Raw genomic sequence first — 27,660 nt, 5'->3', positions numbered from 1 at the left:
GGTTTTCTATGTGATGATGTTTGTATCAACACAGCTTAGGCTTTGTTAACAGACTGCCTGAGTTTCGCCCCAGGTGTTTGTGTTGTAGAAGCAGAGCTGGTAGATTTGGTATGAAGTTTTAGTCATGGTGTTGACCGTAACGGGGTGCATGCCCTCTCAGATTTGTTTCTACATTGGATCTCCTCCCTCTTTGCTACCTCAACGGTGCGATGATCTAAAGTCAAGACCATAGTAGCCAATGAAGGGGTTTGGCAGTAGGGCTGGTTTTCCTGATCTGACCTCTGTTGCTGTCACTGACAAGTTGGAGTCCTGACCTGGGACTTCCACCAGATCTGTGTCCAGTCGGTCTCCGATCCGCTCCGTGCTCTCTCATCCGTCAACACCCATTTGGTGCGTTTTCAAAACAGAGCTCGAAACAGGACCGTCAGACAGCTGGAGTCATGTGACCAAGGTTTTCCCACAGTAATTACTGCATTGATGATTATTTGACTCCTGTCCTCAACCATGTTGTCTTTATTGGCCTCTGAAAACCTCTGACCTGATGACCCTAAGCCTGGCTTCGCTCATTCTGAGAGTTTGTTGTTGTGGTTAAGTGAAATACGATCTGGCCATAACACAGTGTTTTGTTCTGAAAATTACCCAGATGTTTTAATTTTGTTTTGGTGCCTGACTTCCTGTCCTGCTAGATCTGCTCTGTGCAGATTGATGCGTCGTGCTGCGGCATCCGGCAAACACAGAAGTCTTGCATGTCTGATCCAGAGGGCGTGCCGGATCAGAGACGCAACTGGAACGCAATGTCGCAGATCCAGTGAGAGTTAACACATTGACTTGAACAGAAACCTATCAGATCCTGTGCCGTGACAGATCGGAGACCGGACGCGGATCTGGTGGAATATGGCCGTTGGTCTACCTCAACAGAAATGCAGTGGGGAAAATGTACTGGTTAGCTGCTTTCTGTGTCTTGCTAAATAGAGTTGAAGGAGGCTTTTGGTTTTGACTGTATTGGTGGACAAAAAAGACATTTATATTTATAAAGACAACTTGCATAATGAAAGTATTATAATGGCATTTTTTCTTTTATTTTCTTTCAAAGTGATCCTACCTTTGTCTAGTTTTATTTAAAAAAAAATGTGTTTACTCTTTATCCAACCTGCTACGATTGAGAGCGTCTTGTGAATGGAGCTGTAGAAAAGACCTGAGTGTGAAAAATGTGCCCTTAACAAACCCAGGCAATGGATAAAAACATAAAAAAATCAGTGTAGTACAATATTTTGGTAACACAATAAAATGTGTTAAAGGAGTTATGTAGAATTTGTAGTTGTTTCTTTGTCAAATGGTTTTCATGTTCCTGTTGCACTTTTCAAAGTAACTGGACCAAAAATTATGAAGGCTTTTGTTCCACCTCTGTAAACATGAAGTACAGATAAAGTTCAGTATGTTGCGATCTGAAAAAATAATGGCTGAAGGGTGCAGGATGTGAAATCCCTTTTGTAAGTTTGAGTTTCCCTGGAATGGCTTTTAGAAAAAGACTTGACGACGTGATAATACATTTTTTGGGCCCTGGTGGGTCATCCTGTCTGAATACAGGTAGTCTTTGTTTGGGTTTACTAACACAGATCACATTGGTGACCAGCAGATAAGCCTTTCAAACCATGCACACCAAACCACAGCACACTACCAATGAAATGTCCTCTGTGATGTGAAGCTTTTCATTTCAAACGAGTAAAAAGAAAGGTTTCAGAAGCTCGTTTGTCATCAGCTCTCTGTTGCTGCCACTGCAGGTATCTCTCAGAGCCCTATTCAACCACATCCCCATCAGTGAAAAGATGATCCATTAAAATATCAGCAGTGACCTCCATTCTGAGAGCTTTAAAGAAAAGAAAGAAACCATCAGACCATGATTCATTCAGTGGAGGTCACTGTCTGCAGCTATCTCAGATGTGCTCTCAAAGCCAGCCCAGACTGTAATGTCTCCTCCATTAACTTCATGAGCAGTGATGCAACTGATGATGATATTTGACAGAAACGGGCCTTTCTATACTTTCAGCCACTTGACTGACTGTGAAGGCATCATGCCGGGTTTGTGTCTCAATTTTTTATGGCTGCTCTTTAAGTGCATTTCATGTTGATAAGATTTGTAAGATATTACACAGTCCAAGCTTTTCCACAGGGATAGAAAGGGGGAAAACGTCCACATCAAGTGGCAACCTCAGGTCTAAAAATAAGAGTCCAATGCGGACGTGTTAAAAACTGCAGTTCATTAAGGATCTGCTTGAGGTTGGCTCCGGAAGTACCAGAAACCACATACACAGCAATTCAAGAAAGCCGATCTTTACAGCAGAAATAAACATGTTTACAACCTGGTACAAAAGACGAGTGTAGTCTGGATAGCTCATTTCTCGATCGGCACACACTGTACAGGGGGTGTTTTTTTTTCTATCACAGCAATTTTGAAGATTTTGAGATTCCGAGTCTTCCAATGAGAGGCACAGCTGACTGTGGGAACACTGTAGCTGTTGGCTAGGAGGCTCAAACTCCACCTCTTTACATCACAATCACTCGACAGCAGCAATATGGCTGCCGCCGACTATTGGACTCAAAACAGCTCTTCAGAAACAGATGGGTGACATCACGGATCCTACGTCCATATTTTATACAGTCAATGGTTCACATCAAGACTCATGAGGTAAAATATTGGACTTAGAAAATAAGAGACACAAGGAATCATTAGCTGAGTGTCTATCTCTCAAATGTAATATTTACTTCTTTACTTGGTTGTATGTCCTTATAAACAGAATATAACTGGGTGCTTTTTAAACCCTTTATTTTGATATACTATTTTTACATTTAGAGACCAAATATTCAGCATATTTATCAGCAAGGAACAGCCCTTAATTGTATCCAATATATGCAAATTTAAGTGAAATTGTATTCAAACACTATTCCTCTGTGCAGTAATATGATAATGGAGAGAAACATTGTATTAACAGTACCTCTGGGATCAAAATAGTTATACTGTAAGACTCACAGTCAGAAATAATGCATGTGTCTATGGCTGTTCACAGGTCTTCAGCAGCTCCAGATGAGAGATGCAGAATCACACCATAGTTTCATCTGTAGAGATATGTGAGCAGATGTTCATAAGCAGAAATAATCCATCTCACCTGTCATCCATGTCATGGGACAAGGAGAAATAATCTATCCTCTCTCACTGGAGCGAGTCTGAGGAGCCTGTCTTTTAAAATGCATTATATTCTGCAGTTCCCAGTTATGTTTGATTCAATTGTTTCTATCATATCTAAGCTCCTGCTTTCAGTCTGAACATGCTCAGCTGGGAACGAGTGAATAGTAGAAGGATTTTGTATGTTTCTTTTAAAAAAAAGTCCTAAAATATTAAGGATTCCAAGAAGCATGAAGCTTTCCTCCTGTGAGGTTTACTGTTTTTGAAGCCCTGCCGTACCTCCGGCCCTTCTTGTCACAACATTGCACTGGCAGTTGCTGATGTGACAGCAGACCCAGAAAAAGCAGCCTGGGTGAGGAGGCGTGGCCCGATAAGAGTCCTGCTAAGTTCACTGAGCTGTTGACATTTCCTCACAGAAACTCCTGTGGTTCTAATTGGCTGCTGCTGATAAGATTCCTGTGTTGTAATTGGCAGCTGCTGATAAGATGCTGTCAGCTGCTGCAGCAGTCAGCAGCAGGGTGAGGTGACAACAGCTTGGGGGTTGGTGGGCAGACGGAGCTAAATCCAGGGCCTGAACCTTGTTTACCAGAGATATTTCTCCAATGAGTGGCTGGTACACTGGCATAGAAAAGTTTTAGACAATGAAATGTCTAGTTAGTGACTCCCAAAGCATGTTTCCTCTAACAGTGTCTTTACTGTGAAAGGGGGACAAATTATATTTGGGAAAGTTGGATAAAAATGTTGTTTATTTTGCCAGCCTTGATTCTCTTTGCCTTTTATGTATATAATATAATAATGGTAAATATACAGTGTATTTTGTTGACTGTCATAGCAAGTTACTCAGCCAATGACAATCTAATCTTCTTCTTTTTTTAAGTTTTTACCTTTTTTTTTTTTTTTGCATTTTTACCTTCATTCGATAGGACAGCTGAAGAGAGACAGGAAATGTGGGGAGTAGAGAGTTGGGGGTAGGACATGCAGGAAATGGTCCAGGCTGGAATCGAACCTGCGACCTCTGCGACGAGGGCTACAGCCTCTGTACATGGGGCGCGCAACGTTGGCCTAGACCATTAGATCTGAAGAACCACCAGATTAGGGTTTTTCCCGAAAAAATGAGTGCTTTTTTTAAAAAACAACATTTAGATTACATTTTAAGTTGATATGGGGAGTAAATTAGCAGTATTTCTTTTTTAAGATAGCACTATTATTATTGATCTTGACTCATTTGGTGGCCTGCTCATGAATTCAGGCTAAATATGTATTTTCTTTTAGCTCTTTTTTTGGTCTCCACCACTGTCTGAGCCAAAATACCCTTCTGTTATAGCTGCTAAATCGTTGACCACTATTTGTTCACCAGTTACTTTCTAGATTTCTCTGTTTGGTTAAGAAAATCAAACTAAAATATATCTTGTGAACTGAAGGCTATCTTTAGATTTTATTCTGTGACTATGAACAAGATAGATGGGATTAGATCCATCCAGAACATTGAAGCGCAGGGCGAAACGACAAATGAGCAAGAAAAGCAGTGTGGCTCTAACTGGCTCCAAAGACTTGTTAAGATGTAGGTTATTCAGATGTTTTACAGTGTTATGTAATGTTGTTGTTGTAGAAATATCTATAAAGTATTACATAAAAAAACATTTTAGCACATGGAATAAAAAAATAAAAAAATCAGTTGGAGATGTTGGATATTGCGATTCAGGTTATCACCAGTTTTCCAAGCTTTAAGATTTAAAAGAGATCCACTAACCATTGTGATTAAGTGCAGTTTAACACCTTGAATCACATGAAGCCACTGAATGCAGCACTGGGGGATGCTGGGTTTCCCATTTGCCTAACATAAGCTAATGCCACATCTAGTAGTTCACTCTGCTGTAATCACAGGCTTCAAGAAAGAATCCACCCATCTCCTATTGATTTAAATTGCGTTCAGTCTTTTGTTAGCTGGCATTAAAAGGCATACGCTGATGTAAAGGACTGAATGGTAGCCATAGAAACAGGCCTCACAATCAGCTCCCAGCTATGTCTTGAATAAAGGAAAATGACTCCTGGTAAATGCCGTTAAAGGATAATTCCCATGAAAGACTCATTCTTTCATCAGCTACCTTCAGTATCTTTTATGTATATGTGGGCTCCCCACTGCTCATGTAATGAAAGCTAATTTTTCTTCCACACCTCCAGATTGTTACTCCAGTAATGTTCAGCTGACTCTGCTGAATCCCAGACCCTGTTTCTGTTGAGATACCAGGCCGGTTGGTCATGTTTGAGGACACATCATCTTCAAATCTTCAAAACTGTAATGGGCATTTTTCACTGTTTGATGGAGTACAGGTGTTAGTTGCAGGTGTTGTTTTGTGTGTCGGGGGATTGTAAGCCTGTCTCAGATCTTCTCGATCATTTACTCCTGTCTGATGATTTTCATTCGTGAAGAGTTTTTTGTGTGATTTCATTACGCCTATACTCTAAAGATAAAAGGCGTAGGAGCTGATTGTGCAAGACCACATGCTTCAGATTAAGTCACTTAAGTGTGATGTCAGAAAGACTGAGTGCCTCCCAATTTAAAGATGCAAAACTGACAAAAGTTTCAGGGTTACTCTGCGGACATTAAGAAGTTTTAAGACGCTGACTTGTGGAAAAAAGGCAGCGTCACTTCTACACTTGTAATTTCTGAAGAGTTTGCTGTAGGACCTCTCCAGCTGATTATGAACCATGACCATCAAAGATGTTTTCTCTGTAGCATGACATAAGAAACGAGCCATGAGCATATCCGGCTCTGCCACTAACACCAAAGCCTGACAGTCGCACAGCCTGTTGTTGTTTTTCTTCTTCTCCTGAGCCCCTGGTCTCTTGTTCTGACAGTTTAAACTTCAAAGAAGAGAGAAAGCAGATTTAAAGAAGCTCTCCAGCTTGTTTTTCCTTCTGGAGGGTGTCAAGCTGTCCTTCAGGCATCAATACACACATTCAATTTGTGTCTCTTTCTAAACAAGGGTTTGACTGTGTTGTGACTGCTTGTTAAACAGAAAACTCCTAACAGGCTACAAACTCGACTCAGGCTGTCTGGATAAAACAGAGTCCTAAAAACTCTGAGGAGCTTACATCAGGCAGCTCTGGTGTTGCCTAAGCAAGATTCAAGCATCCTGATCTAAACTTATTTTAAAAGACACTGCCATCATTTTTGACCTCACCCTTCAGCCAAGTAGTGGAAATCTCATTCAGGTCGTTTCATCTCAGATTTCCTTACATTTCAAAGATTTGTTTGTACTAGATGGATATTTACTTTGAGGTGATGCCTTCTCTCTTACATATGTTCCTGGGGGATCAAACATTTGAAGCTCACGTAATCAGAACTCCTCAGTTCCTCTTTGCAGAAGTTTCTTTTCAAGACTCTTCCGAGTAAATGCTGTGAATATATCCGTTACTGCATTTCTTTTAAGTCTGCTCTTACTTTTAGAGAAGATTTTGCCTTTAGAAGCTGAGGATTATCCTTCAAGCTCGAGCTGCTGTTACCCAACAACAAAAGGTAGGTCTTGGGTCAGCAGCTTATAGCTTGTGGATGTATTGAATATATATATTAAGACTTGGGCTGAGTTGCAAGGGTAAATTTACTCTCCAGAAGCCAAAAACCTCATCTTGTTTGGGGAGATGATTAATACAGTTTATATATAATGAAAAGGAAATGAAAGGTTATTGGAGGTAAATAGATGATTCAGGGCTTGTGATGTTTAATGAAGGCCTCAGCTGGTCATGAGGTAACTCAATGAATTGATTACAGCTCAGCAGAAGATGTTGCAATCACGACTCTTTCTGTAAATCAAGTCTTGATGATGAGGAAAGCTGCCGTGAGGATTGGAAGTTGATTTAATCTCTAAACGTGAAGATATCAGCTGGCTGGAAAGTGAACTCTTCCAATCTCACGTCCCTGCTGTGAGCCGTTTTGAGAGCCTCACTTCTCTTCAAGCTGAGCTCTTCTCAGACCAGAATCCCTCTCTGTGCTGCAAGCTCTCAACACATTTGGGATCAGTTATAGAGCACAGCTGTTCAGTTCCCATCTGACATAACCCACTCTATACAATAGTCTTTAGTACAGTTTGGATATGTTGCATGTTTTTCTTCTGAATCTGAAAGCTCTCATGTTACACTCCTCGTCCAACTCCCCATCTGATCCGTCCTCTGTTGGCAGGCAAAGCTTTCAGAGCTCATAACGATGTTCTTTCTTTGCTTTCTGTTGGTTTGGCTTCATGTTTTGTTCTTTTGAGTGTTTTCAGATTTTTTATAGGAAACTCAGCTCAACTAGAAAAGGAGTAGTATGACAATTTGCATGTACTAGAAGCATTGGTAACAGCTGTGATAATCATATCTAATAACAATGAGTGGTAGTTATTAGATATTTGACAGTGGAATCATTATGAACACCAGATAGAGATTTACACATGAGAGTGTTACGTTATTATAGCATTTATTTGAACCCTGCTGTCTGATTTCATTCACTTTCATGTCTCTAAAGCAGGGTTTACACTTCTGCTTTGACCCTACACAGCAGGGGTCTACGCAGACTTGAGCTCTACTCCTTCCGAAATGCTTGAGGGCAGTGTGGTACTCTCTGAAAGTCATTCTGAGCACATTTTGATGATAGAGCTCATGCATGTTGCTGTTTATCATACAGCATCGATTACAGGGAGGAATAGAGTGGAGACATCGGAGGAGATGAAATACACTGCAGATGTGAGGCCGATGTGCTGGATTCAGCTACGTGTGTAAGCCTCTGCATACGTACGGGGCTCAGCAGACCTACGCCGTGGGCTATGCCGTCCATTCGATGCAGAAGTATATCAGGGTTTAGTATTCACCAACATGACCCTGCACTATGTGTTTGAATTCTGACTCGTTGGGCTCAGATGAGACTTCTTCAATGTACTCTTTTGCCACTTACTTTCTATGGCAGACTCGATTTTAGTCTTAATTGTGTTTCCATCCATTATAACTTTAATTGAACTGCAAACTGCCTTGCATGAGAGCAGAATTTCTCAATAGAAAATCTGTTGTAGATTTGTTCTTATGTGTTTCATAGCTGTCTTTTAAAGGGTTTTGAAGTATCTAGTAAAAAATATTTTGGCCTTGTTTGCTCAGAAAAAAGTTTTTCTGCTGTGTGTAATGAAGCAGTTTGAACTTACAAACTCATAAATGTTCTCTGTTTCCAGCTAAAGAACTGAAAATAAAAGAAACAGCTGTTGTAGACTGGAGTTTGGAGCATCTCTGATCTGACCATTTGCCCCAGTTAGGAGACGGTGATCTGTGACTGCCCTGGTGTAGATGGGTGGCTTCAGCTTCTGAGCTAAAAGCAACAGGAACACTGTTGAGTTTCCCAGCAACAGCTTCAGTGTTTTTGTTCTTTTCAGTACAGATGTGTTATTGCTCTCACTCTTTTGTTATGTTGTGCTGTGAAGAAGAAACACCCTTCTAAGACTGCGTTGCAGTGCTTTATCGTGTAGAGCCCTGCAGTTAAGGATCACAATGTCTGACTTCCAGAATTAACACTGTCACTGTTACGGCCCCCACTCCGTGTGTGGTTTATGAATGGATCTTCGTTGGTGTCTTTGAACACGTGCGTGCATGTGTGTGTGTGTGTTTGTGTGTGTGTGTGTGTGTATGTGTGTATGTGTGTGTGTGTGTGTGTGTGTGTGTGTGTGTGTGTGTGTGTGTGTGTGTGTGTGTGTGTGTGTGTGTGTGTGTGTGTGTGTGTGCACATATACTCCTCCCCCAGGTCCTGCATGCCACAGGGTAGTTGGAAAACAGGCAGAACCTGCTCGGCCAATCAGAGGAGAGCACTCTGATTAAAGCGCGGGCCAGCTGGAAGGACGAGAGATCAGACAGACACTCGCAAATTGTTTGTGTGTTAGGATTGTCAGTGTTGTGAGAATTGATAATATGAGACCTGTTATTCTTGTACAGAGGCACTTGCCTGAACTGAGCCAGGGTTTAGCTTTTGATTACCCATTTACTTCAATTTACTCTTAGTTTCCCTAGGTTAGGGGTGCTGCTCACTTGTGATGTTTGGTTGAGCAGGTAAGATAGGTAGGTTATTGTTTTGACTTTATTTAGAAACAGCAGATTGCCCAAAAGTCTAGGTTAGAGTCCTCTTTTGGTTCTACTATTTTGTTCCTTTGGGCAGCACCAAGCGGCAACCTCTGGTCTCAAACTATGAAGCCCATGCGGAAGTGTTATAAACTGCAATTCATCGAGAATCCACTTGAGGCTGGCTGCAGAAACACCTGAAACCACCAATTCAAAAAAGACAATCTTTGCTGCCTGGTTCAGAAAACGTCTTGGCTCTATATAGCTAATTTCTCTATCGACACACACTTTCTAACGCATCGGTTCAGAAGATATTAAGATTACGAGTTTTTGCCCAAATAAGGACATGACTGACTTGACTCCCGGACGGGAACACATAGCCGTTGGTTAGGAGGCTCAAACTTCGCCTCTTTACTTCACACTATTCCTCGTTGAGTTCTGCAATACCAATATGGCTGCTGTTGCCGATTGGCTTCAAAACAGTGCTCAGGAACAGATGGGTGACGTCATGGATACTACATCCATGTTTTATACAGTCTATGATCAGCGCTCACCGGTCCTTTTCAGTTGCCTCATTGTCACATGCTCAATTTGTTCTTCTTTAGTAATAAATGGCTTTGTTTACCCTTAACATCTGGGTTTTATGATACCTCCATTTCCCCTCACGAGCTGGGTTGTAACAGTCACTAGAAATACAAGTGAGGAAAGCCTACACCTTTTAACAGTACATTTAAGATGCAAAATAGCCTTACTCATGCATGTGCGTGCACATTTCTAAAACAATGACCTTCTTTATGTTACCATTTTACAAGAACATGTTCACATTTTTGCACAGATTGATGTGAAGAGGTCTTGCTTTTAAAAAATGATGCCGCTCCCTGTGTTGGAGCTCATTTGGGACATGTGTATCCAATAAAAGTAGAAGGATGCTGCACTGATCCCTGGGTGTTACTGTAAATGCACGAAGGCTGAAGCATAGTTCATCTTAGCGCAGCTGTTTGTTTACACTACATAAATTCTTGGCTCATGTCCTGCAGCACTCAAAGGAAGGTTTCATCTTTTCCCGTGCAGCACTTCAAATGATTAAAATGCCAATCACCACTCTCCTCTTTAGATTGTAGGTCCTGTAATTGAGTCTGTTTCTTCCCATCTGGACCACACTGTGTATTAGATTACATCCACACAAGAACGTATTTCCTGATGTGACAGCTCAGCCGTCATGAGCAATGTCTCGGATTTGTTGCTGTCGCCGCTGTTGCTCATCCTCTCCTCCAGCACAGTGGAATAGATGCTGTGAATCATGTGCAGATTAAATGAGAAGCCATTCCTCCTGTGCAGTAATCAGATCTGCTGGACTCTTTTCACAGGTACATGTAAATGTAAGATGTTTGGAATTAAGTGCGCATCACAAACTTTGCTGACACAAATGTAGCATCAGGCTTGATACAGTTTGATGATGTGCTTCACTGATTCATTGTACAAGTTTGAATGAATCACCCAGAAAATAACAAAAGAGTTTTATATTACGTGACGCTTCAGCAATTCATCGTGCATGTTCGTATTAATAAACAGATGTGTGGATTTATCCTCCTCCTTCACGTGTGCTGCACAGATTCCCCATCTGTGTCACATCTTTCTCCTTGTGGTGACAGAAACACAGGTCAATAATCAGATTCTCTTTATTGAACAAATCTTCTCAGCGTGGACAGAAGAATATCAGCCGCCGTCTCACCAAACTCGATCATTAAAGGAACGTTCTGTCACTTTGCTCATTTTCACAGATTAGAAGCAGCTGTTGTTGCATCATTACGATCAATACAGCGATCAGTCTGCTCATGCGTCCTGTCATTCATGTGGTGATTTTCCTGCTGGTTCATGTCAGCTGTGATTTTCATTGAAGATGTTTTCATAATGTATGATCACATTAGAAATAATGAATCTGTCAGTTAAACCCAAAGAGTCAAATGGACCACACATGAGATGTTGTTGAGTTGATCAACCTCAGCAGATGTTTCCTCAACTGACATGTTATTTAAAATGTTACAGTAAACATTGTTGGATCACTTGAAGGGCTTCTCACGAGGAAGCTGTTGTAGATGTATCGTGTGGTAAAAGCTCCAGGGTGACAGATCAGCTGTTTTCAAAGTCAAGAAGGAAGTTTGGCTCCTTCTGAAGGGTCTTGTCTGAGTTCATATTCTCACACTAAGATGACTCCTGGGCAAGATGTTCATAGATATATGAATATGATATATATCTGACGAAACATGCTACCTGTATTTTAGAGGTAGTCTTTTATTCTGTTAGATATTTGCTACCTAACAGAGTTTGCTACCTTTCTCATCCCTTTATTAACACAATAGCAATGTGAGTATTCAAAAGTCACAATATCTACCTGACAGAGTGAGCTGCCCACTCTGATGAAATGAACCATCTATCTAACCCTCATTTTAGAGGTAGTACTATGTCAGTGTAAGTCTCAGGTTGGTGCATTGATTGATTGGCTTACAGAAAACCAGTAGACTACTGCATTTATGGCTGGATCAGGCATTCTGGTATCACTGGTATGTTGCTCTGATACACACTGGTATCAGAACAACTCCAGTATCCAGGAGGGATCCAGTGAAGAGGTTAGCTGTGTTTACATTTTGGAGATCATCGTGACAAACAGTGAAAAAATGGCATCTCCATATTTTCACTCAAGATTAGAACAGCCAGCCTCACAGTTGTTCTGCAGCAGGACTTAAAACTTGATCTTGTTTCTGCAGCACTTCAAGTTAAACCTCCTCCAAACGGAGATGAACTGGTCCTGCTTCCCTCCAACATTTCAGCTGTTTGAATCTAACATCTGTACGTCTGGGAACCAAGTTATGTATCACAAGAATCACCTCATCACTGCAGAGCACAGCACTGTACTTACACTTGAATGCCTCACTGGAGCTCTTTGAATGTGAGATGTCAGCAGTTCTTTTGTAGCTTTATTGATTTGTTTTTTAAATGTTAACTTCACCAACATGTGGTTCTTTATAGGCATGTCCTGTTTGCAGAATGACAGACTCCATGAACCTCCTCATTGTTTCATTAGAATACTCTCATTGTGTTGATGTGTTGAGGTTGCAGCTCTCCTCCAGATTGATCTTATTGTATCTTTATCTCCCATCCCTCTTCACCCCCAGATATCTGAGTAATCTGTTCCTGTCTGTCACCTCTCTGAGCCCACTCGATAAGGAAGCAAAGAGTCATGCTCCTGCCTGAAAACGGATGTTCCTCCTTGACAACATTGACACAAACACAAGTGCCTCTGCTCCGTCTGTACAGAAATAGCCTCTGATAAGGGAATAGAAATTGAAGTTATTTACCATAACTAATCTGCCTGAGGAAGTCTTCAGTACGCTGCTGTCCACAGTGCATCTGTTTCTTTTCTGCAATACTTCCTGTAAAACACTATTAATGAACCCATTATGAAAGCAGTTGTCATGTCGGGGATTTACGGCTCTGCAGCTCCTGATGGGCTCCAGTCTTTCATCAGCCTTCTCTTCAGAGCTGAGTCTAATCAAGATTTTTTTAGAGAGGCTTTTTCTGCTTGTGACCTTTTCAAATCAAGTGATGAATCACATTATGGGAATTTGAAAAAGGGGTTTAGTGGTTGCTGATGCAAAACTGTCATGACAGACTTGCTTTAATTAGTAAATTATGTCGGCAGCATATTTTAATCCCTCACAGTTTGGACTATTTCTGGGTTTGAATGCATATGAGGACGATTTTATTGTGTTTAATGCTCCTGAATGTTTACAGATTAAAAGATATGCGAACGCCGCCTCAGAGCTCAAACTCAAGCATTCATATTTGATGACATTTTGACCTGTTATGGGTTTACACATAAACAGGATTTAGAAGCGTTCTTGAATGTGATGTAATCTAACAGAAAGTCTGCTGGAGGCTGTCGATTCACAAGATTTCTAAACTCAGTGCTCTACTTCCTTTCTTTGTGGTGATGGACAGGTTATATTTTTCTTTCATTAGGCTGCTCTCATTGATCATGTAGGGAATATAATATCCTCTTCATTCAAATAAACCTGCTGTCTGCTGGTATGGATTTATCAATCAGGAAGTAAAATGTGAGGAATATAACGGATTGTAATCTGGTGAGGGTTCTTACGTGTTAGTGTGACTCAATCAATATTTTGTTCCTCTGGAGCAGGTTTGATTCAGAGCAAATAAATGCACAGTCACACTTTCATTAGTGAGGAAGCCTGTTTGGACTATAATAGGTGTTGGATTTGGCGTTGGTGCATATTGGTATTTTGTTGGAGTCAGAGTTCCATTCACCTCTTCTGGGGATTAGGTTCAGGTTAGTTTTTCTAATCCCATTTTCAAGGCGGTAATTTGATTTGACAACCTCCACTGCCACCACTTCACTGAAGCCACGGTCACCTGTTTGACACAAAGGAAGCACAGATTCACTCTCAGACATTAAATTGAAAGAGGTTTCTTTGCTGTGGATGTGAGGCTCTGCATTCATTTTCCAGCAGGTCTTGATGTACTCAGGATTGTGATCACATGTTTGATGCTGCATAGAATTGAAACAAAGCTGCGTCCCATTCAGATTGTCTGAACAGAATAATGCAGGGGGATCTCTCATACAGTTTAGGAGGGCAAAGACAGACATCGATCTTTTAGGTTCACTTAGAACAGTTCAGTTTGCTTTGTTTTACATCGTTTAGACCTGGTACTGTGATTTTTTTGTTAGCAAACAAGAAAAAAGTACCGCCAATTGTCTATCCTTGAGGCCTGAAAATGTGCTTTCTTGTTGATCTTAGAAAAAAATGCTCAAATATATTACTTTATATTGATCACATTTGTGCACAACTCTGCATGATTCCTTTTAGAAACTTTTCAATGTATTTCCAGTTTCACAAATTGCCCTCAAAGCAAAGTTTTCTTCTGCTGCATGCATCCTATCTTTGTGCTCTCTGGCTCTTCTCACATTGGGATGAGAATTATTTTCACCAGATCACCCCGAAGCTGCCCTCGTGACCCATCACCCTTCTCAGAAACACACATTCAAAAACTCACACAGACACCACACAGACCTTCTTTCAGGAGAAGATTAAGGTCAAAGAGTCATCCGCTCTCAGAGAACCATTGTACACTGGAGGCTTTTTTTACTACGCTGTGCTTTCCATGAAGAAGTGTGAACAGTTCACACATCGCTGCAGATGGAAAATGGCAGCACTCTCTCTTAAAAGTCTGTCTCTGAACAAAGCGAGAGAAACATCAGCACCAGTATTTGGACATTTATTTTTCCTTTGGTTAAAGATCATGTATTTAAACTTCATCAAGCTCAGCCACTTTGTAGTCAGCATTAATCTACAAGTCATATATTTACACCCTGACTCTAGGGGTGTGTCATCAGGTCTCTTAGCACCACGTACCTCTATGGAAAGCAACTTTCCTCCTCTTATTCTCTAAATGCCCATCATCCTTTTAGCTGCCTCTTGTGCTCACTCTACAGGGGCTGTGATAAACCTGTAGTTAGCTGTTAAATACTTCCATTTTACACTAAATGGCCTTCAGCGTCTCTCTGCCTGCTGTTGTGGCTCAGGGCCAATGGGCCTTAAAATGGCCTGATTCTCTTTCTGCCTCCTGGGGGAGCTTTAAAGGAAGCTAAAAGCTGGTCATAGCCTGCAGGGAGCAAGTACCAGGAAAGCTTTGGACTCTTGTGGACCTCAGCGGTATTAAGATTACTGTCAATTAATTACCAATAAGGGATATCCTCACTGAAATGTTTTTAAATGATACTGTTGCAGAATTGCAACTTATTAATTCTTAAAGGAATTCAATTAGTGTTCAGTTCTTTGTATTATTGTTTAGGATTATTGTCCATGTTGCGCTAGAATTGCCTTTGTGATTTCTGGTATTCATTTAGGGAATCCTCTCTGACTTAGTGGTAGGGTCTGTATGATTTACTCAATTACACTTATTCAGTTTTCTAGTAAAACCATAAAGGTATTCAATAAAGTATGAGTGTGAAAAGGAATCGTTAGTTAATCACATTTGAGGAGATTGAAACAACAAATACATTTTGTCATTTTGTTTCCAAAAAAACAACAATATCATTGATCATTTCTTGAAATGATTGCCAATTGATTGCCATCACATGGCTAATATCTCATTTAAAGCTGAAGTTGGTAGTCAGATTTAGATACACTTTTTAGTTATATTGGTTAAAATTATCTTTATGTCCCGATGGCAATCAATACATAATGTGTTCATAAAAAAGAGCAAAAAATAGCTGCTATCTACAGCCGGAATAAACCTAGGAAAACATCAACCAATCCCCGCAGGGGGAGGGCTTAGACGGAGTCCTGAGGAAATGCTACATTCAAATTCATGCTAGTTGTCCGTGACTTCCAACCCTAGCTTTAACATACCATGCTAACTAAAAATGACATTTGTTCATCAAGAGACAAGCTACATTAGCTTAACTATGGCAGAAAGACCAAGCAGCAAAGTTTTGTATCCACCCCAGAAATGAGTGAAGATGGCAGTGTGGGAGCATTTTTGGGTACACCAAAAGTGACCCAGGAGTTATTCCAAGTGATGGATTCCCCGTCAACAAAAAAGTTGCAGCTAAAGAGTCAAACACATCAAACTTGATGGGGCATCTGCCCCATCTGATCACCACTCAACATTATAGGGCTAAGTAAAGGTGATACTTAACCTTTACTTTGTTGATAGTTATCACTCACTAATAACTGAGTGATATTACCCTAGTGGGAAGTTACTTCATGAAACATTTTGTTGGTAGAGAATTAAATACAAACCTGTCAGTTTCAATCAGTGGCATAGGGGGGGAAGTTGGACTTCCAGTGCAAAGTAAACAAATGGAACACAGCAACAAAGCAGCATTATTTCTTTTATACATTAGTAATGTTGGGAATTTAATAAATGCATAACTGATTATTTATCCGGCTATAATCAGACCATTAAAATGTCTAACCCTTACATCCCCACTCCTCTGCTCTGTGCCCTTGCCTGGATTTGAGAATGCATGTCAGCCTTCTTCTGTTGATTTCTTTATCAGCTGTTTCTTATTCCTCCCTCGCCTTCTTATATCCATGTGATGCTGTTGAATGGTTTCTTTAAGGCAAGCCAAGGATGACTTCTGCCCTAAAGGTCACATTTTGCTGTACAGGAATCAAAAGCCCTGGATGACTGACGCACAGAGCTGCAAGTCTGACAGTATAATTGATTCACTGGGGGTGTGTGTGGGTGTGTGTGTGTGTGTGTGTGTGTGGGGTGTGTGTGGGTGTGTGTGTGTGTGTGTGTGTGTGTGTGTAAAATATGGGATCGTGGATGTCAAATGAGTCAATACAGGAAAAGCAACTGACAAAGAAGAAAAAACTGGAGATGTGTTTGGTAGAATGAAAATATGACACAGTAGTTGCTTGCATGGGATGAATGGTAGGAGCGAGCAGATAGATGAGCCAAAGGGTGTGAGACCCAAATGCAGACTTGTTTGCCAGCTGGGTCACAGGGCAGCTGCAGAGGTGTCAGCTTGACCCAGCACTTACAGTTCAGTTGAACTCTCAACAGTCACACAGTCAAACGCACAGGGCTCTGAAAGAGAGCCTCTCAATCAATAAACACTCTAGAGAGGGCCAGGAATGAATTCCACCTTAATGTCTTTAAATAAAAGCATACGAAGAGACTTTTAAGAAAAGGCTGTCGAATTTTTTAAAGTGTTCAATGTGTCAGTCTTCATTATATTGAACTCGTTCTCAGTAACACAACATAGAAAACCACTGTTGTCAAGCCGAAACCTTGTATCTCCCAAACTACAGCTTTTCAGGAAATAAAAAAAGTTTTTAAATAACAGTCCCAAGCTCTTTTCAATGTTTTTCGTTGGCTTAAATGCTTTAACATCCACTGATGGGCACTAAGGGTGACCAGAAATATGCGTTTTTGAAAAATAAAAATATGGAGATACAAGGTTTCTGCCTGACAGCAGTGGAATGCAAGATTTTGAAGGTCAAAATTAAGTTCATGTTGACATTATTTAATCATGATGTCATCTACATATTGATGTTCCTGCCTAGTTTTAATCATTTTTGGTCACCGAGCTGGCGTCCTCAAGGTTCTCCTCGGTGCAGCTGTGTGTGTTTTAAAACAGCCATTAAACAACTCACCACCACACCTCTCCCTCCTCATTTCTACTCCTGGAAAGTGTCCTCAGTTAACAGGGTTGTGTTCGTTAACACGCCTGTGAAGGGAGCAGCTTTATCACAGTGACGCACAGACACTGGTGCTTTTATCAGTCCGCTCTGTAGCAGCGACAGCAGGCTGCTCTGAAATTAGCCGCTCAGAGAGGAAGGCAAAGAGGCAAATAACATTATTACACACCGCCAGCTGTGTCTGAGCACCAGGAATACTAATGTAGCGCTTGTTGTGCAGGCTGACACACATGTTAGCCCATACAGAGCACAGTGTAGCCTCCACAGTGAGCTCTGCCACAGACCTTGTGAGGTGTGAAGTGTGTGCAGGGTGCAGTGCATCTCATTATTAACAGCAGTGTGGGCTTTGGCATCAGAAGAGAAGAGAGGGCAGCCCGGCTCAGCCAGCAGTCACAGCAGTTTACAGGTGTGTCACAGAGAAAGAGGTCCACTAGAGGAGAGAATTAAAGAGCGTTTAGAGGTGTGAAATTGACTGCAGACTGAGAGAACGAGCTGCTGCAGGAAATATGATGTGTTCCTGTTGACTTGACTTCAGGGTTTTTATTATGGGATCTAAATGTGTTAGCTTTGTTATGCAACATTTGGCAGGGAACCGTGAGTCTGAGTTTTTTGTCCTAAATTGTAGATTTTTCCAAGCTGTAGTTGCTGAGCTCTTGGCAAATGTTTGATATCTAAAATTGAGCCCCGTGCCATGATAACCTAGTTTTACATTGCTTTGTTTTCATACTCTTTCCTCTGTTTTGATTTGGAACACTCATTTTTTTCAATATTGTGGACATAATACTACAACTCTTTTATTTTCTGGTACGTTTAAAAAGCGAACCTCTCTGGTGACAATTCCACAAGTTCACTTAGACAGGAAGTGTCAAAAGGTCAGGCTGTTGGGCCTCAGTGCAGAAAGTGAGCCAAAAGCAGCATCAAGGTGAAGAGACTGTAAATGACAGTGTTGTTGAAATGACTGTGATGTTGGAGTTACTGCAGCCTCTCCTCTCCTGTCCACCTCTACTCCTACTCTCCTTTCCTCTCCTTTCCTTTTCTGTTCTCTCATCTAATCTCATTTAATTTCACCTTCTCACGCTCGATCTCCTCTCCTTCTCTCCTCCTCTCCCCCTCTTATCCCACTCCTATTCTCATTGCCTTTCCTTTCCTCAATCTCATCTCATCACATCTCATCTTCTAACTCTCCTTTCCTTTCCTTGCCTCTCCTTTCCTTTCATTTCATTTCATTTCCTTTCCTTTCCTTGCCTCTCTCATCATATCTCATCATATCTCATCTTCTAACTGCTCAACTCCTCCCCTACTCATACTCTCCTTTCCTATCCTTTCCCCTCATCTCATCTTCTCCTCTCCTCTCCTCTCTTCTCCTCTCCTCTCCTCTCCTCTCCTCTCTTCTCCTCTCCTCTCCTCTCCTCTCCTCTCCTCTCCTCTCCTCTCCTCTCCTCTCCTCTCCTCTCCTCTCCTCTCCTCTCCTCTCCTCTCCTCTCCTCTCTTCTCTTCTCTTCTCTTCTCCTCTACTCTCATCTCTTCTCTCCTTCTCTCTTATCATCTCCTCTCCTCTCATGTCATCTCATCTATTCTCATATCATCTTCTCACTCTCACTCTCCACTCCTCTCCTCGATTAACATAGTGTCTTTCTCTGCATTTCTCTGTATTATGATGAACAGTTCATATTCTTAGCTATACAGCCTTCTTCTTACAGAAGTGGTGACACAGTTCAGAAATATCTGTAAAGCTCCATTACCTCTCACAATAGACTTGCTTAAGGCCCATTTAGATCATTACACTGCTTTTATGAATGTATTCAGTCAAATCCTTTAATGTTGAACATTTATTAATTCACATCAAATAGTCATGAATCTAACAGAAGCTGTCTTCTGCACCTTTTTGTTTTGCAGAAGGGATCTGTAACATGACGATGGACTCCAACTCAATGACAATGCCCTTGTCGGACCCCAGCCCCTGGGCCACAGCCATGAACAACCTGGGGATGCCTCCAATAGGACTGACTGGACAGCAACTCATGCCAGGTAACACACCACTTACTATTCAGGACACAACGCCTACCCCTCAACCACAGATGCTTTAATGCTGAGAGGTTATTGTAGTATTTTCTGTTAGTGCTGGGGTATTATTTTTGTCATTCATTTACACCCACATTTCTTGTATTCCCTCTGATTGTAGCTGTGTGATCAATGCGAAGTGTAATTTCATCTACTTGGAGTTTACGTGCTTAAATCTGTTGTTGTTATTTTAAATGTTTGTTGGCTTTTTTTTATCCAATTTTGAATCAGCAGCAACACTTTACGTCCATCTCTTCACTTCAGAGCTGTAGCTCTTTCTTACTCTCCATTCCATTTTGATTAATTTAGCAGTAAAGATGCTGTTGTTTTTCCTTCAGGCTTTTTCTCTTTTAAACCTACTTGGTTTAGAAATGTTTTTAAAATAAGAACTGAGTATAATTAATAAAAACCTTCAGCTGGGATACATGTCTAAAGTTTGCTGTATTTACATCATTTTAATTCTGAAATTAACAACAAATTGAACAATGCTTTTTCCACAAGTTGTATGGGACTGTTTTATAAATTGGATAAGGGATTTTAGTTGTTACAACATTGTGTTTGATTGAATTAGTGCTCAGAAGTGTTGTATTTCTGCCACTGTGGCAGCTTTGGTCACTTCAAATCAGGATGCTTCTGTGAACAGGATGAGATGAGTCATGCATAGCAAGGCTTACCAGTCCAAGGATGTCATAAAAACTCATGGTTTCTGTGTGACAGAGGCTGAAATGACTCAAAAAGTCCTTAGGGAATCAGGGAAAGAGCAGCAGGTCTCCAGGGCCTTTAAGGTTGTAGCTCTCCGGTTGTTGTCATTGATAGATGTTCATCGTCATTTCCTCTGTCTCTCGCTTTAATTTCTCAGTTCTTTAACCTGGTCTACAGGCTCAAGGACAGGCAACAATGAGTTGATAAGAATGCAAATGGTTACAAATAACTGACACCTAGCATATGCAGTATTCTCTGTTATTACAAACTGGGTGACGAGTTGACAATCTGAAGCAGCACCCTCACCTTAAAGGGGGCTGGTCTGCCAGAAACAGGAGGAAGGAACACTGTATTGTTTTTTCCAGCTGCTCTGTGAGTCAAAAACAATACATTAACATTTCCCTTCTCCCTTTTATTTGCTCAAACATGTAATGGGCACACTAGAGCTTAGCTCAGCAATTAACAAGTCAATTGTCAGTAGTTTAGGAGCATGTTTGAAAGCAGAAATCTCATTCACTGGATTATTACTTGTGATATCATGCATCAGGGTCACCAGATGAGGACAAGGTTGAGCCATTTTTATTGTGATGTAGCACTTTAATGTTCTGCATTGCCACCTGATCACTCTGCTATCTATAACATTAAGGTTCAGCAGCATTATCTCACTCTCCACCTCTGAAGAGTTCTTCTGTCACATCTTTTCTCTCTCTTCAGCAGAAAGCCTTTCTTTAAAGCCTTTTATAAATCACTTTCAACTTCTTAACTGAAATGCACTTTCATTTTTGAAATATGCCAAGCTGTGTGTTTGAGTGCATGCATGTGTATACACTGTCAGAGATGAACACACACACACACACACACACACACACACACACACACACACACACACACACACACACACACACACACAAACACACAGTCATGCTCAGGCCTGGCATATTTCAAATATGATGAACTAAAACCTTACCGCTCAGGGCAGACAGAGGAGACAGCTTCCTTCTTTTAAACTATATGAGCAGTGTGTCCTCACAGCAGACTGTATACTGTATAATGTGAATAAAAGCACAGGTGTTACTAATATCATTAATGAGGCTCTGTTTGTGTTTAAACATGTCATTAAGCCGTGCCAGCAGTGATACAGCATGCACAGCATCAGAGCTTGAAACTGGCACACCTGAGAGGAATGCAGCAATCAGTGAAGTGATTAGCTGCACCTGTGTTTGTTAATATGTGCGCTGTAACAAAGGTCAGTTAAACAGCTCCTGTAATGAATCAGTCCCTCTGCCAGATTCAGCCTGCAGTCCTACTTCAAACCAGGTGCCAACACAAGCTGGTTTTGGACTGTGTTTGTAAAACTGAGTAAGAGACCTCTGACCGTGTGTGGGAGAGGATGGACTTTTTTCACAACAAACTTTGAAACTTGTCATAGCAGGAAATATAAAGGTCAAATGAATCTTGCTAATGGTGCCATAGTTCCATGAAATCCCTTGATGAGCCAGTTTGCAGTTGCAGTTGTGTTTCCATTAAAACATTTTTGCATATCCCTTATACAATTTAGAAGCTGTCAGATAAATGAAACTGGTGTTTTTTTCAACAGCACCAAACAAGTGATAAAGAAGGCTAATGTGTAATTTGTCCTGTTCTAACAGGAGCAACAAACTAATGACTGAGGTAGAGGTCAATTACACACGGTGTGGTGAGAAAAAGAGTCCTAATCAGGCTGAATAATGGAACTGTCCTGAGTGGGATTCCCATGAGAGATCAGGATCTTTCAGCCTACACTGAGGAAACACGTGAGGTATCAGGAGCAGTTTCTGTTTGCTGCTGTAGAGAGGACAGAAACAAGGAGACAGTGATGGAGAGGGAGGAGACCTGGGTTAATAGGACAGCTGTGTCTCCCCGAGTAGATCACCTGGAGTAACAGCTGGTATTACCCATCGTTTCCTCTCCTTCTTTCCTTTCCTAATATCCTGTTTCCGCTCCCTTCCTCATCGGCCTAAATTACCTACAGCTCATTTATATCTTATAACAGCTGAGTCAGCCTCTGTAACTGAGAGCTGCACTGAAACATGCACTGTTACTTTCTGAGCTCCTTCACACTCAGACTCCTCTGAGTCGAACTGAAACGCTCATCTGAGCCCAAACTGTAAAAAGATGGTGGAGCCACTCCAGCAGCTAATTATATTCTATATCCATAATGTAAAAGCTAAAAAAATCGAGTTATCCTCTCTTTCATAGGAAGAGAGAGAATACTTCTGATATGTAAATTCCAGAAATGTGCTGCTGTGTTATCATCTCTCTACACTCAGGAGTAATTCTACATATATTACTCACAGGCCTCCACTTTCCTCCCACCATGCATTTTTCATTTCACTCAGGCCAACAGAACTTTACTTGTTGAAGCCCGGAAGAAATATGTGAGTGGAGAAGATCCACTTAAAGCGCTCTGTCCTTGCTTGCTTCTGTTTTTTTCTCAGTTTACAGAGAATAATGAGGATGAACAAATCCAAGGTTAACAATAGAAAATGATAAATTAAGCATATTATAATGTTCTGTAATAGTGTTCAGGCCAAACTTATTACCTGCATTTGTTTTTTTTTTCTTTAGTTAAAAGTTCATGTTTCTAATGAAATCTCTAGGAACGATGCTTGAGAAGTTGTCTGATACTGTCATGTGGCACTTGTTTCCGGAGCACCTTGCAGCTCTGGTGGATAAGTTATTGATTCTGCATCACGACAGAACATGATCTTTGTCTCCTTTTTGTTTCACCTCTAAACATCAGGGGAGAATTCACCTCACTCTTTGTTCCTTCCTGTTTGATCTGGGGGTACACTCATGCTTGCAAGCGACTGGTCGTAAGCTTCCTTGCAGCTTTAACTGGGTTTTTATGCATCAGTTTGTCTCATTCATTAAAAGATAGTGCCTGTGCTGGACTGTTTTCATTAAACACTAAAGTTTGCCTCTGTTTCATCCACTGTGTGAGAATGTGTTTCTGCTCCAGCCAAGTGGATTTATGCAGACTGACAGCTGGATAAACAGACCACTGTGGGCAAGAGCATTCAACCCTCTGCAGCCAAGCATAGTCCAAAGCATGCATCCGGTGGTGACAGTTTTGTTTCTATAGATGGACTAGACAGTTACTGCGTTTGTTAGAAAGCTAGAGCTCTGTGTTTGTATTAGTGAAGTGTTTGGATAGAGGGAGGGGGGAAATCAGGCCACAGACCTGAGTCTAGTTAGTTAGAGCTGTATGATAAACAGAGCTGGAGGTGCAGAGGAGTGTAAGACCTATATTATATTTGTGTGTCTGTCTAGACTTTATTCATTTAAGACTGCTGTTGTGTTGACTCTGTCTAGTCTGCATGTATGACTTTGCTCCAAGAAGTGATTTGAGTGAGGATTTTCTCTCATTTTCTCTTTGTTTCAGGAGGTTGTCGTCATTTCAATGAAGGAAACTGGGTGTCGTCTTTTGGGAGAATTGTGAAGCCTCCTTGAGCAATCAATATTTATAAATAAAACTGACTTGACCTGTATAGCCTAATGTTTGCAGCAGTTTCTGACTCAGCCAAAACCAAGTCTGAGCCCACCCCTCTTCAAAGCACCAGGATAGAAAATCACAATAACTCAACATGAGAAGTTCAGAGCTTTGCAAGGAGTATTCACTAACTGTTGTTGCATTGCGTTGAAACCCTAGTCGAAAGGGTTTGAGGTGAAAGTACATCTCTACGCAGATGATGAGGTAAACTGTCATTAAACAAGTCTGGTGAAGGAGCATTTCTTGATATTGAGCAAGTGATGTCACTGCCACTTCAAGTACATCCCACAGGACACCAGCTCTATTTTTGTTGCACCACACTCAAGCCATGTCTCTTTTGCTTGTGAAATACTGTCATGCTGTGTAAAGTCTCACACTGGGATTGTAATAAGTAACCATTGTTGGGTTGAGTCAAAAGAAAAGTAAAGGATTCCTTTGTGCCGCTAACACAGAGTATCTCACACAGAGGTTGTTTTGGGGAAAAATAGAATATAATATGTGAGTTCAGACTTCAAGACTTCAACCAGAGAGATGTGTTGGAGGGATGGTTTGGCATATCTCCACAGGAACACTGTACTGTATTGATTGTTTATGTAGTTTTTGTAGCTGCAGCTGTAGTTTGAGATTTTTACTTTTATTGCCATGGTCATAGTGTGTATAATAAGCACCAGTTTTAGTATCAGCAGCTGCTCTGCTAACTGTGTGAGTCGACCTTATTAATTGACCCAGTAGTAAAAACAGGGGAGCAGTTATGAAGGTTTGCAAAACGTCAAGCTGTAAAAGTATAATGATCCAGGATTTTGAGGCCAAGGTTCAGAAAGACCTCAGAGTTTCAGTGGTTGTGGAAAACTTGATAGCTTCAGAATTTGACCATAGGGTTTTCCCCTCCGGTCAGAAAAAGGGCTGTAAAAGTGTGAAGCAATGTGTCTGGGTTCAAGTGGATGTACTTTATTTTGAGTGTGTGTCACCAGTGGCAACACCAAACTTGGAAAATAAAGACTCCCGAACACAAGAATATACAACTAAGAAATGTCTTTTGGTGAGGTAGCCAACCTGGTGAGAAGAGTCCCAGATACTTTGCAAACTGCATGAACAAAGCAGACATTGCAACAGCGACAGCTGGATTCAACATCTGGTTTAAACATCTAACAGAGACAGAGAGAGTGGATGTCTTTCCAGGAGAGTTCACCGTGTATTTCTCCGTCTTTCATCAGAACTTTCTCAAACACACCCGGACTATAAGCAGAACCAGATGGAGAGCTATAGAGTTCCTCCTCTACATTTCTGTCAAAATACAGACCTCACAAGATGGTTTTCATTAACAGACACTCTTCAGTATGTATTGTATCACTGTTCTTGTGCTTCCAGCCAGCTCCTCTGTACATTTACCTTTGAATGAAAGACTCCACCGTTAATCCTCAGCTGTTTTTTGGCTCAAACCTTTAACAAAAATCTTCTTGATGTGTGAAAGCACTTAGAAACATTTGTCAGGAGAACTGCTTTTAAAGCCGAGTGTGGAGAGGTTCAACCAAAGAGTGATGTCCTCTTTTTCAGCTTGTTTAATTGAATGATTTGAGGGATGTGAAGTGGTTCAAATATCCCAAATCCTACCAAAAGATGATGCAAAATCTCTGGAGCTGCAGAATACAAAAACCCTTAAGCCCCACGTGTTGTTATTTAAAGTTGGTGGCTTAATGATGTTTGACTAAAAGTGTTTCTCTGGAATTGTGAGCTTAAAGAGAAGCAATAGCCAGACGAGGAAAGATTTCACACAGATAGAGATGCAAAAACATACAGGTGTGTGTCTACAGAAGTATTTGGTGTGTTTCTTATCTCTCTTAGTCTTTGTCTTTCATCAACTTGAAATTTGTTTTTACCTCTTGCTTAGACTACACAACATTAAGAGCATTAAACACCAAACCACTTCACATAGAGACTTAATGAAAAGAAACACTTATGTAGTACCAGACATTATCATTCTTGTTTGTTCGACCTTGAAACTTAAGTGTATCTTTCCCTACCAATAACTATGCAGCAGCCCCGTGCCCACACGTCGTCTTTGTCTTGTCTTATCATATCTTTCCAAAAGGAAAGATGTGTTTTTTGAAAAAAGTCAAAGGACAAAATAAAACAGTTTGTGCCTAAAAAAAGATGCAGCTCAACCGTGCACACACTCTCCACCAAAAGCAGAAACATTTCGCCTTCCACATGTGTGTTTGTAAGTTAACATAATTACTTTTAGATGCTCATTCTTATGCATGGACACACAAACAAACTAAAACACCCTGGAGAATAGATAAGCCAGCTTGAGGGACACACAGCTCCTCCCTGAATAAACAACCACTGCTTTGTCTGCACCATCACACTCGTCCTCATCCCTCCCCCACAGTCGCCTCAAAACCTCCACTGCTGTACGAAAATAAGCACAAAAACCTAAAGTGGAATATATAAAAACTTAGTGTCATGCCTGATAACCAATCATTTAAGGGCTGCTCTAGGCGGACGTAGAGGGAGAATGAATGAATCAGGGTCCCCTCATTGTCACACATTAGCTCACCTGAATTAACATCAGGAAATATATCAGCTGACAGTCGCTCCTTCGCCCAAAGCCTTTTCGAATCCTCAGACTGAACGCTGTGTCCCTTTCTGCTGACTGCACTGGAGTTGCACTGGTTCAATGCCAGAGGATTTTGGCTGCGTGTAGGCGGACAGAGTCGATAGACTTTGGATATACAGTGTGTCTGAGGGGAAAGAAAATCGAGCAGGAGTTATAGGGCTGTCGTAATGAAACTTTCTGACAGCTCTTCCTTTCTGTGGCAGCTATATTAGATTAAAGTCTGGATATCATTAAAAGTTAGATCTGTTCAGGAGGTTTGACCATGGAGGTGCCACATTCAGAAGACTGATTTCTGAGAAAACAGAACCTTATTTAGGTGTAATGAAATAGGAGGATTGAATTACCTTGATAGACAGCACACTGTTTATATTTAATGTCTCTTCTGCAGGTTGCAGATAGGAAAAATGTTCCTGCAGGAGAAATGAAGTCTGAGATGTTCACATGAAAATGCAAAGCGTGTGACTCCTGGTAGAGATTGAGAGAAGCAGATTTCAGCCACTGGTAGGGTTCCAGGTGGTGTTGCTAGCTCGCCTCATTAGAGAATATTATCCAGCATGCCTCACAGGAACCATTCATGTCACCTCCTCCAATGTCCTGCCAGAAGGGACGTTTACCCTGGAAATCAAGGGAGGAGAAAGCCTGGAAGCAGGAGGAAGACATTAATAGTGAGGGGCTGCAGAGAATCAGATATATTTATTTTTACTTCTCACCTCCTGATTGATGGACAGCTCCAGATAAAGTTACCTTGACGAAAGGCCTCCAGGAAAAAGATTGTTTAATTTCAAAATAAAGATTGATGTTGAAGAAATAGACTCCTAAGCGAACACTATTTTATGAATAAATTCTGAGGTCAGTTTTGTGAGACTATTTTCATGTGCTCTGATGTGTGTTTACTGTACAAAGACACAAGCAGCTCCCAGCCTACTCGAGAAACAGGAGTTGTAAGACGAGCACAGAAAAAAGGATCAGACAGATGTGTGGCCATGTGTGGGTGGACCCAGTCCCAGGTTTCTTTTTGTTGTTCTCTTTAAAGAGGACCCTCATGATCTCTTAAGCTCTGTGTGAAGTCACTTCAGAGCAACAGAAGCAGACTCAATCTCTCTCATGAGTAGACCTCGCACTGGCTGGTAGTGCAAACTGTCTCTCAGTTCATACTGTGTGGTGAGCATCAGTTGCTACCTGACAGTGCTGCTTCTTTCAAATACACTGTTTATAGCGACTACGAAGAGCCAAAAGCCGCTGAGAGGCTGTGGTTGGGCCT

At 41.2% G+C, this 27,660-nt stretch overlaps 1 protein-coding gene across 8 annotated transcripts in view; it reads left to right on the top strand.

Annotated features, from left to right (window-relative positions):
* Positions 1-27,660, top strand: part of enox2 (ecto-NOX disulfide-thiol exchanger 2) — a 168,825-nt gene that overhangs the window by 91,404 nt on the left and 49,761 nt on the right. For all 8 annotated transcript variants that reach the window (XM_034689708.1, XM_034689705.1, XM_034689711.1 and 5 more), the window contains one exon: positions 19,384-19,515. In XM_034689708.1, the coding sequence (XP_034545599.1) occupies positions 19,384-19,515 (132 nt within the window). The remainder of the gene's footprint in view (positions 1-19,383; positions 19,516-27,660) is intronic.

The sequence above is a fragment of the Notolabrus celidotus genome, chromosome 8 (assembly GCF_009762535.1).
Source record: "Notolabrus celidotus isolate fNotCel1 chromosome 8, fNotCel1.pri, whole genome shotgun sequence".
Taxonomy (NCBI): domain Eukaryota; kingdom Metazoa; phylum Chordata; class Actinopteri; order Labriformes; family Labridae; genus Notolabrus; species Notolabrus celidotus.
This window is presented reverse-complemented; position numbering and strand designations above follow the sequence as displayed.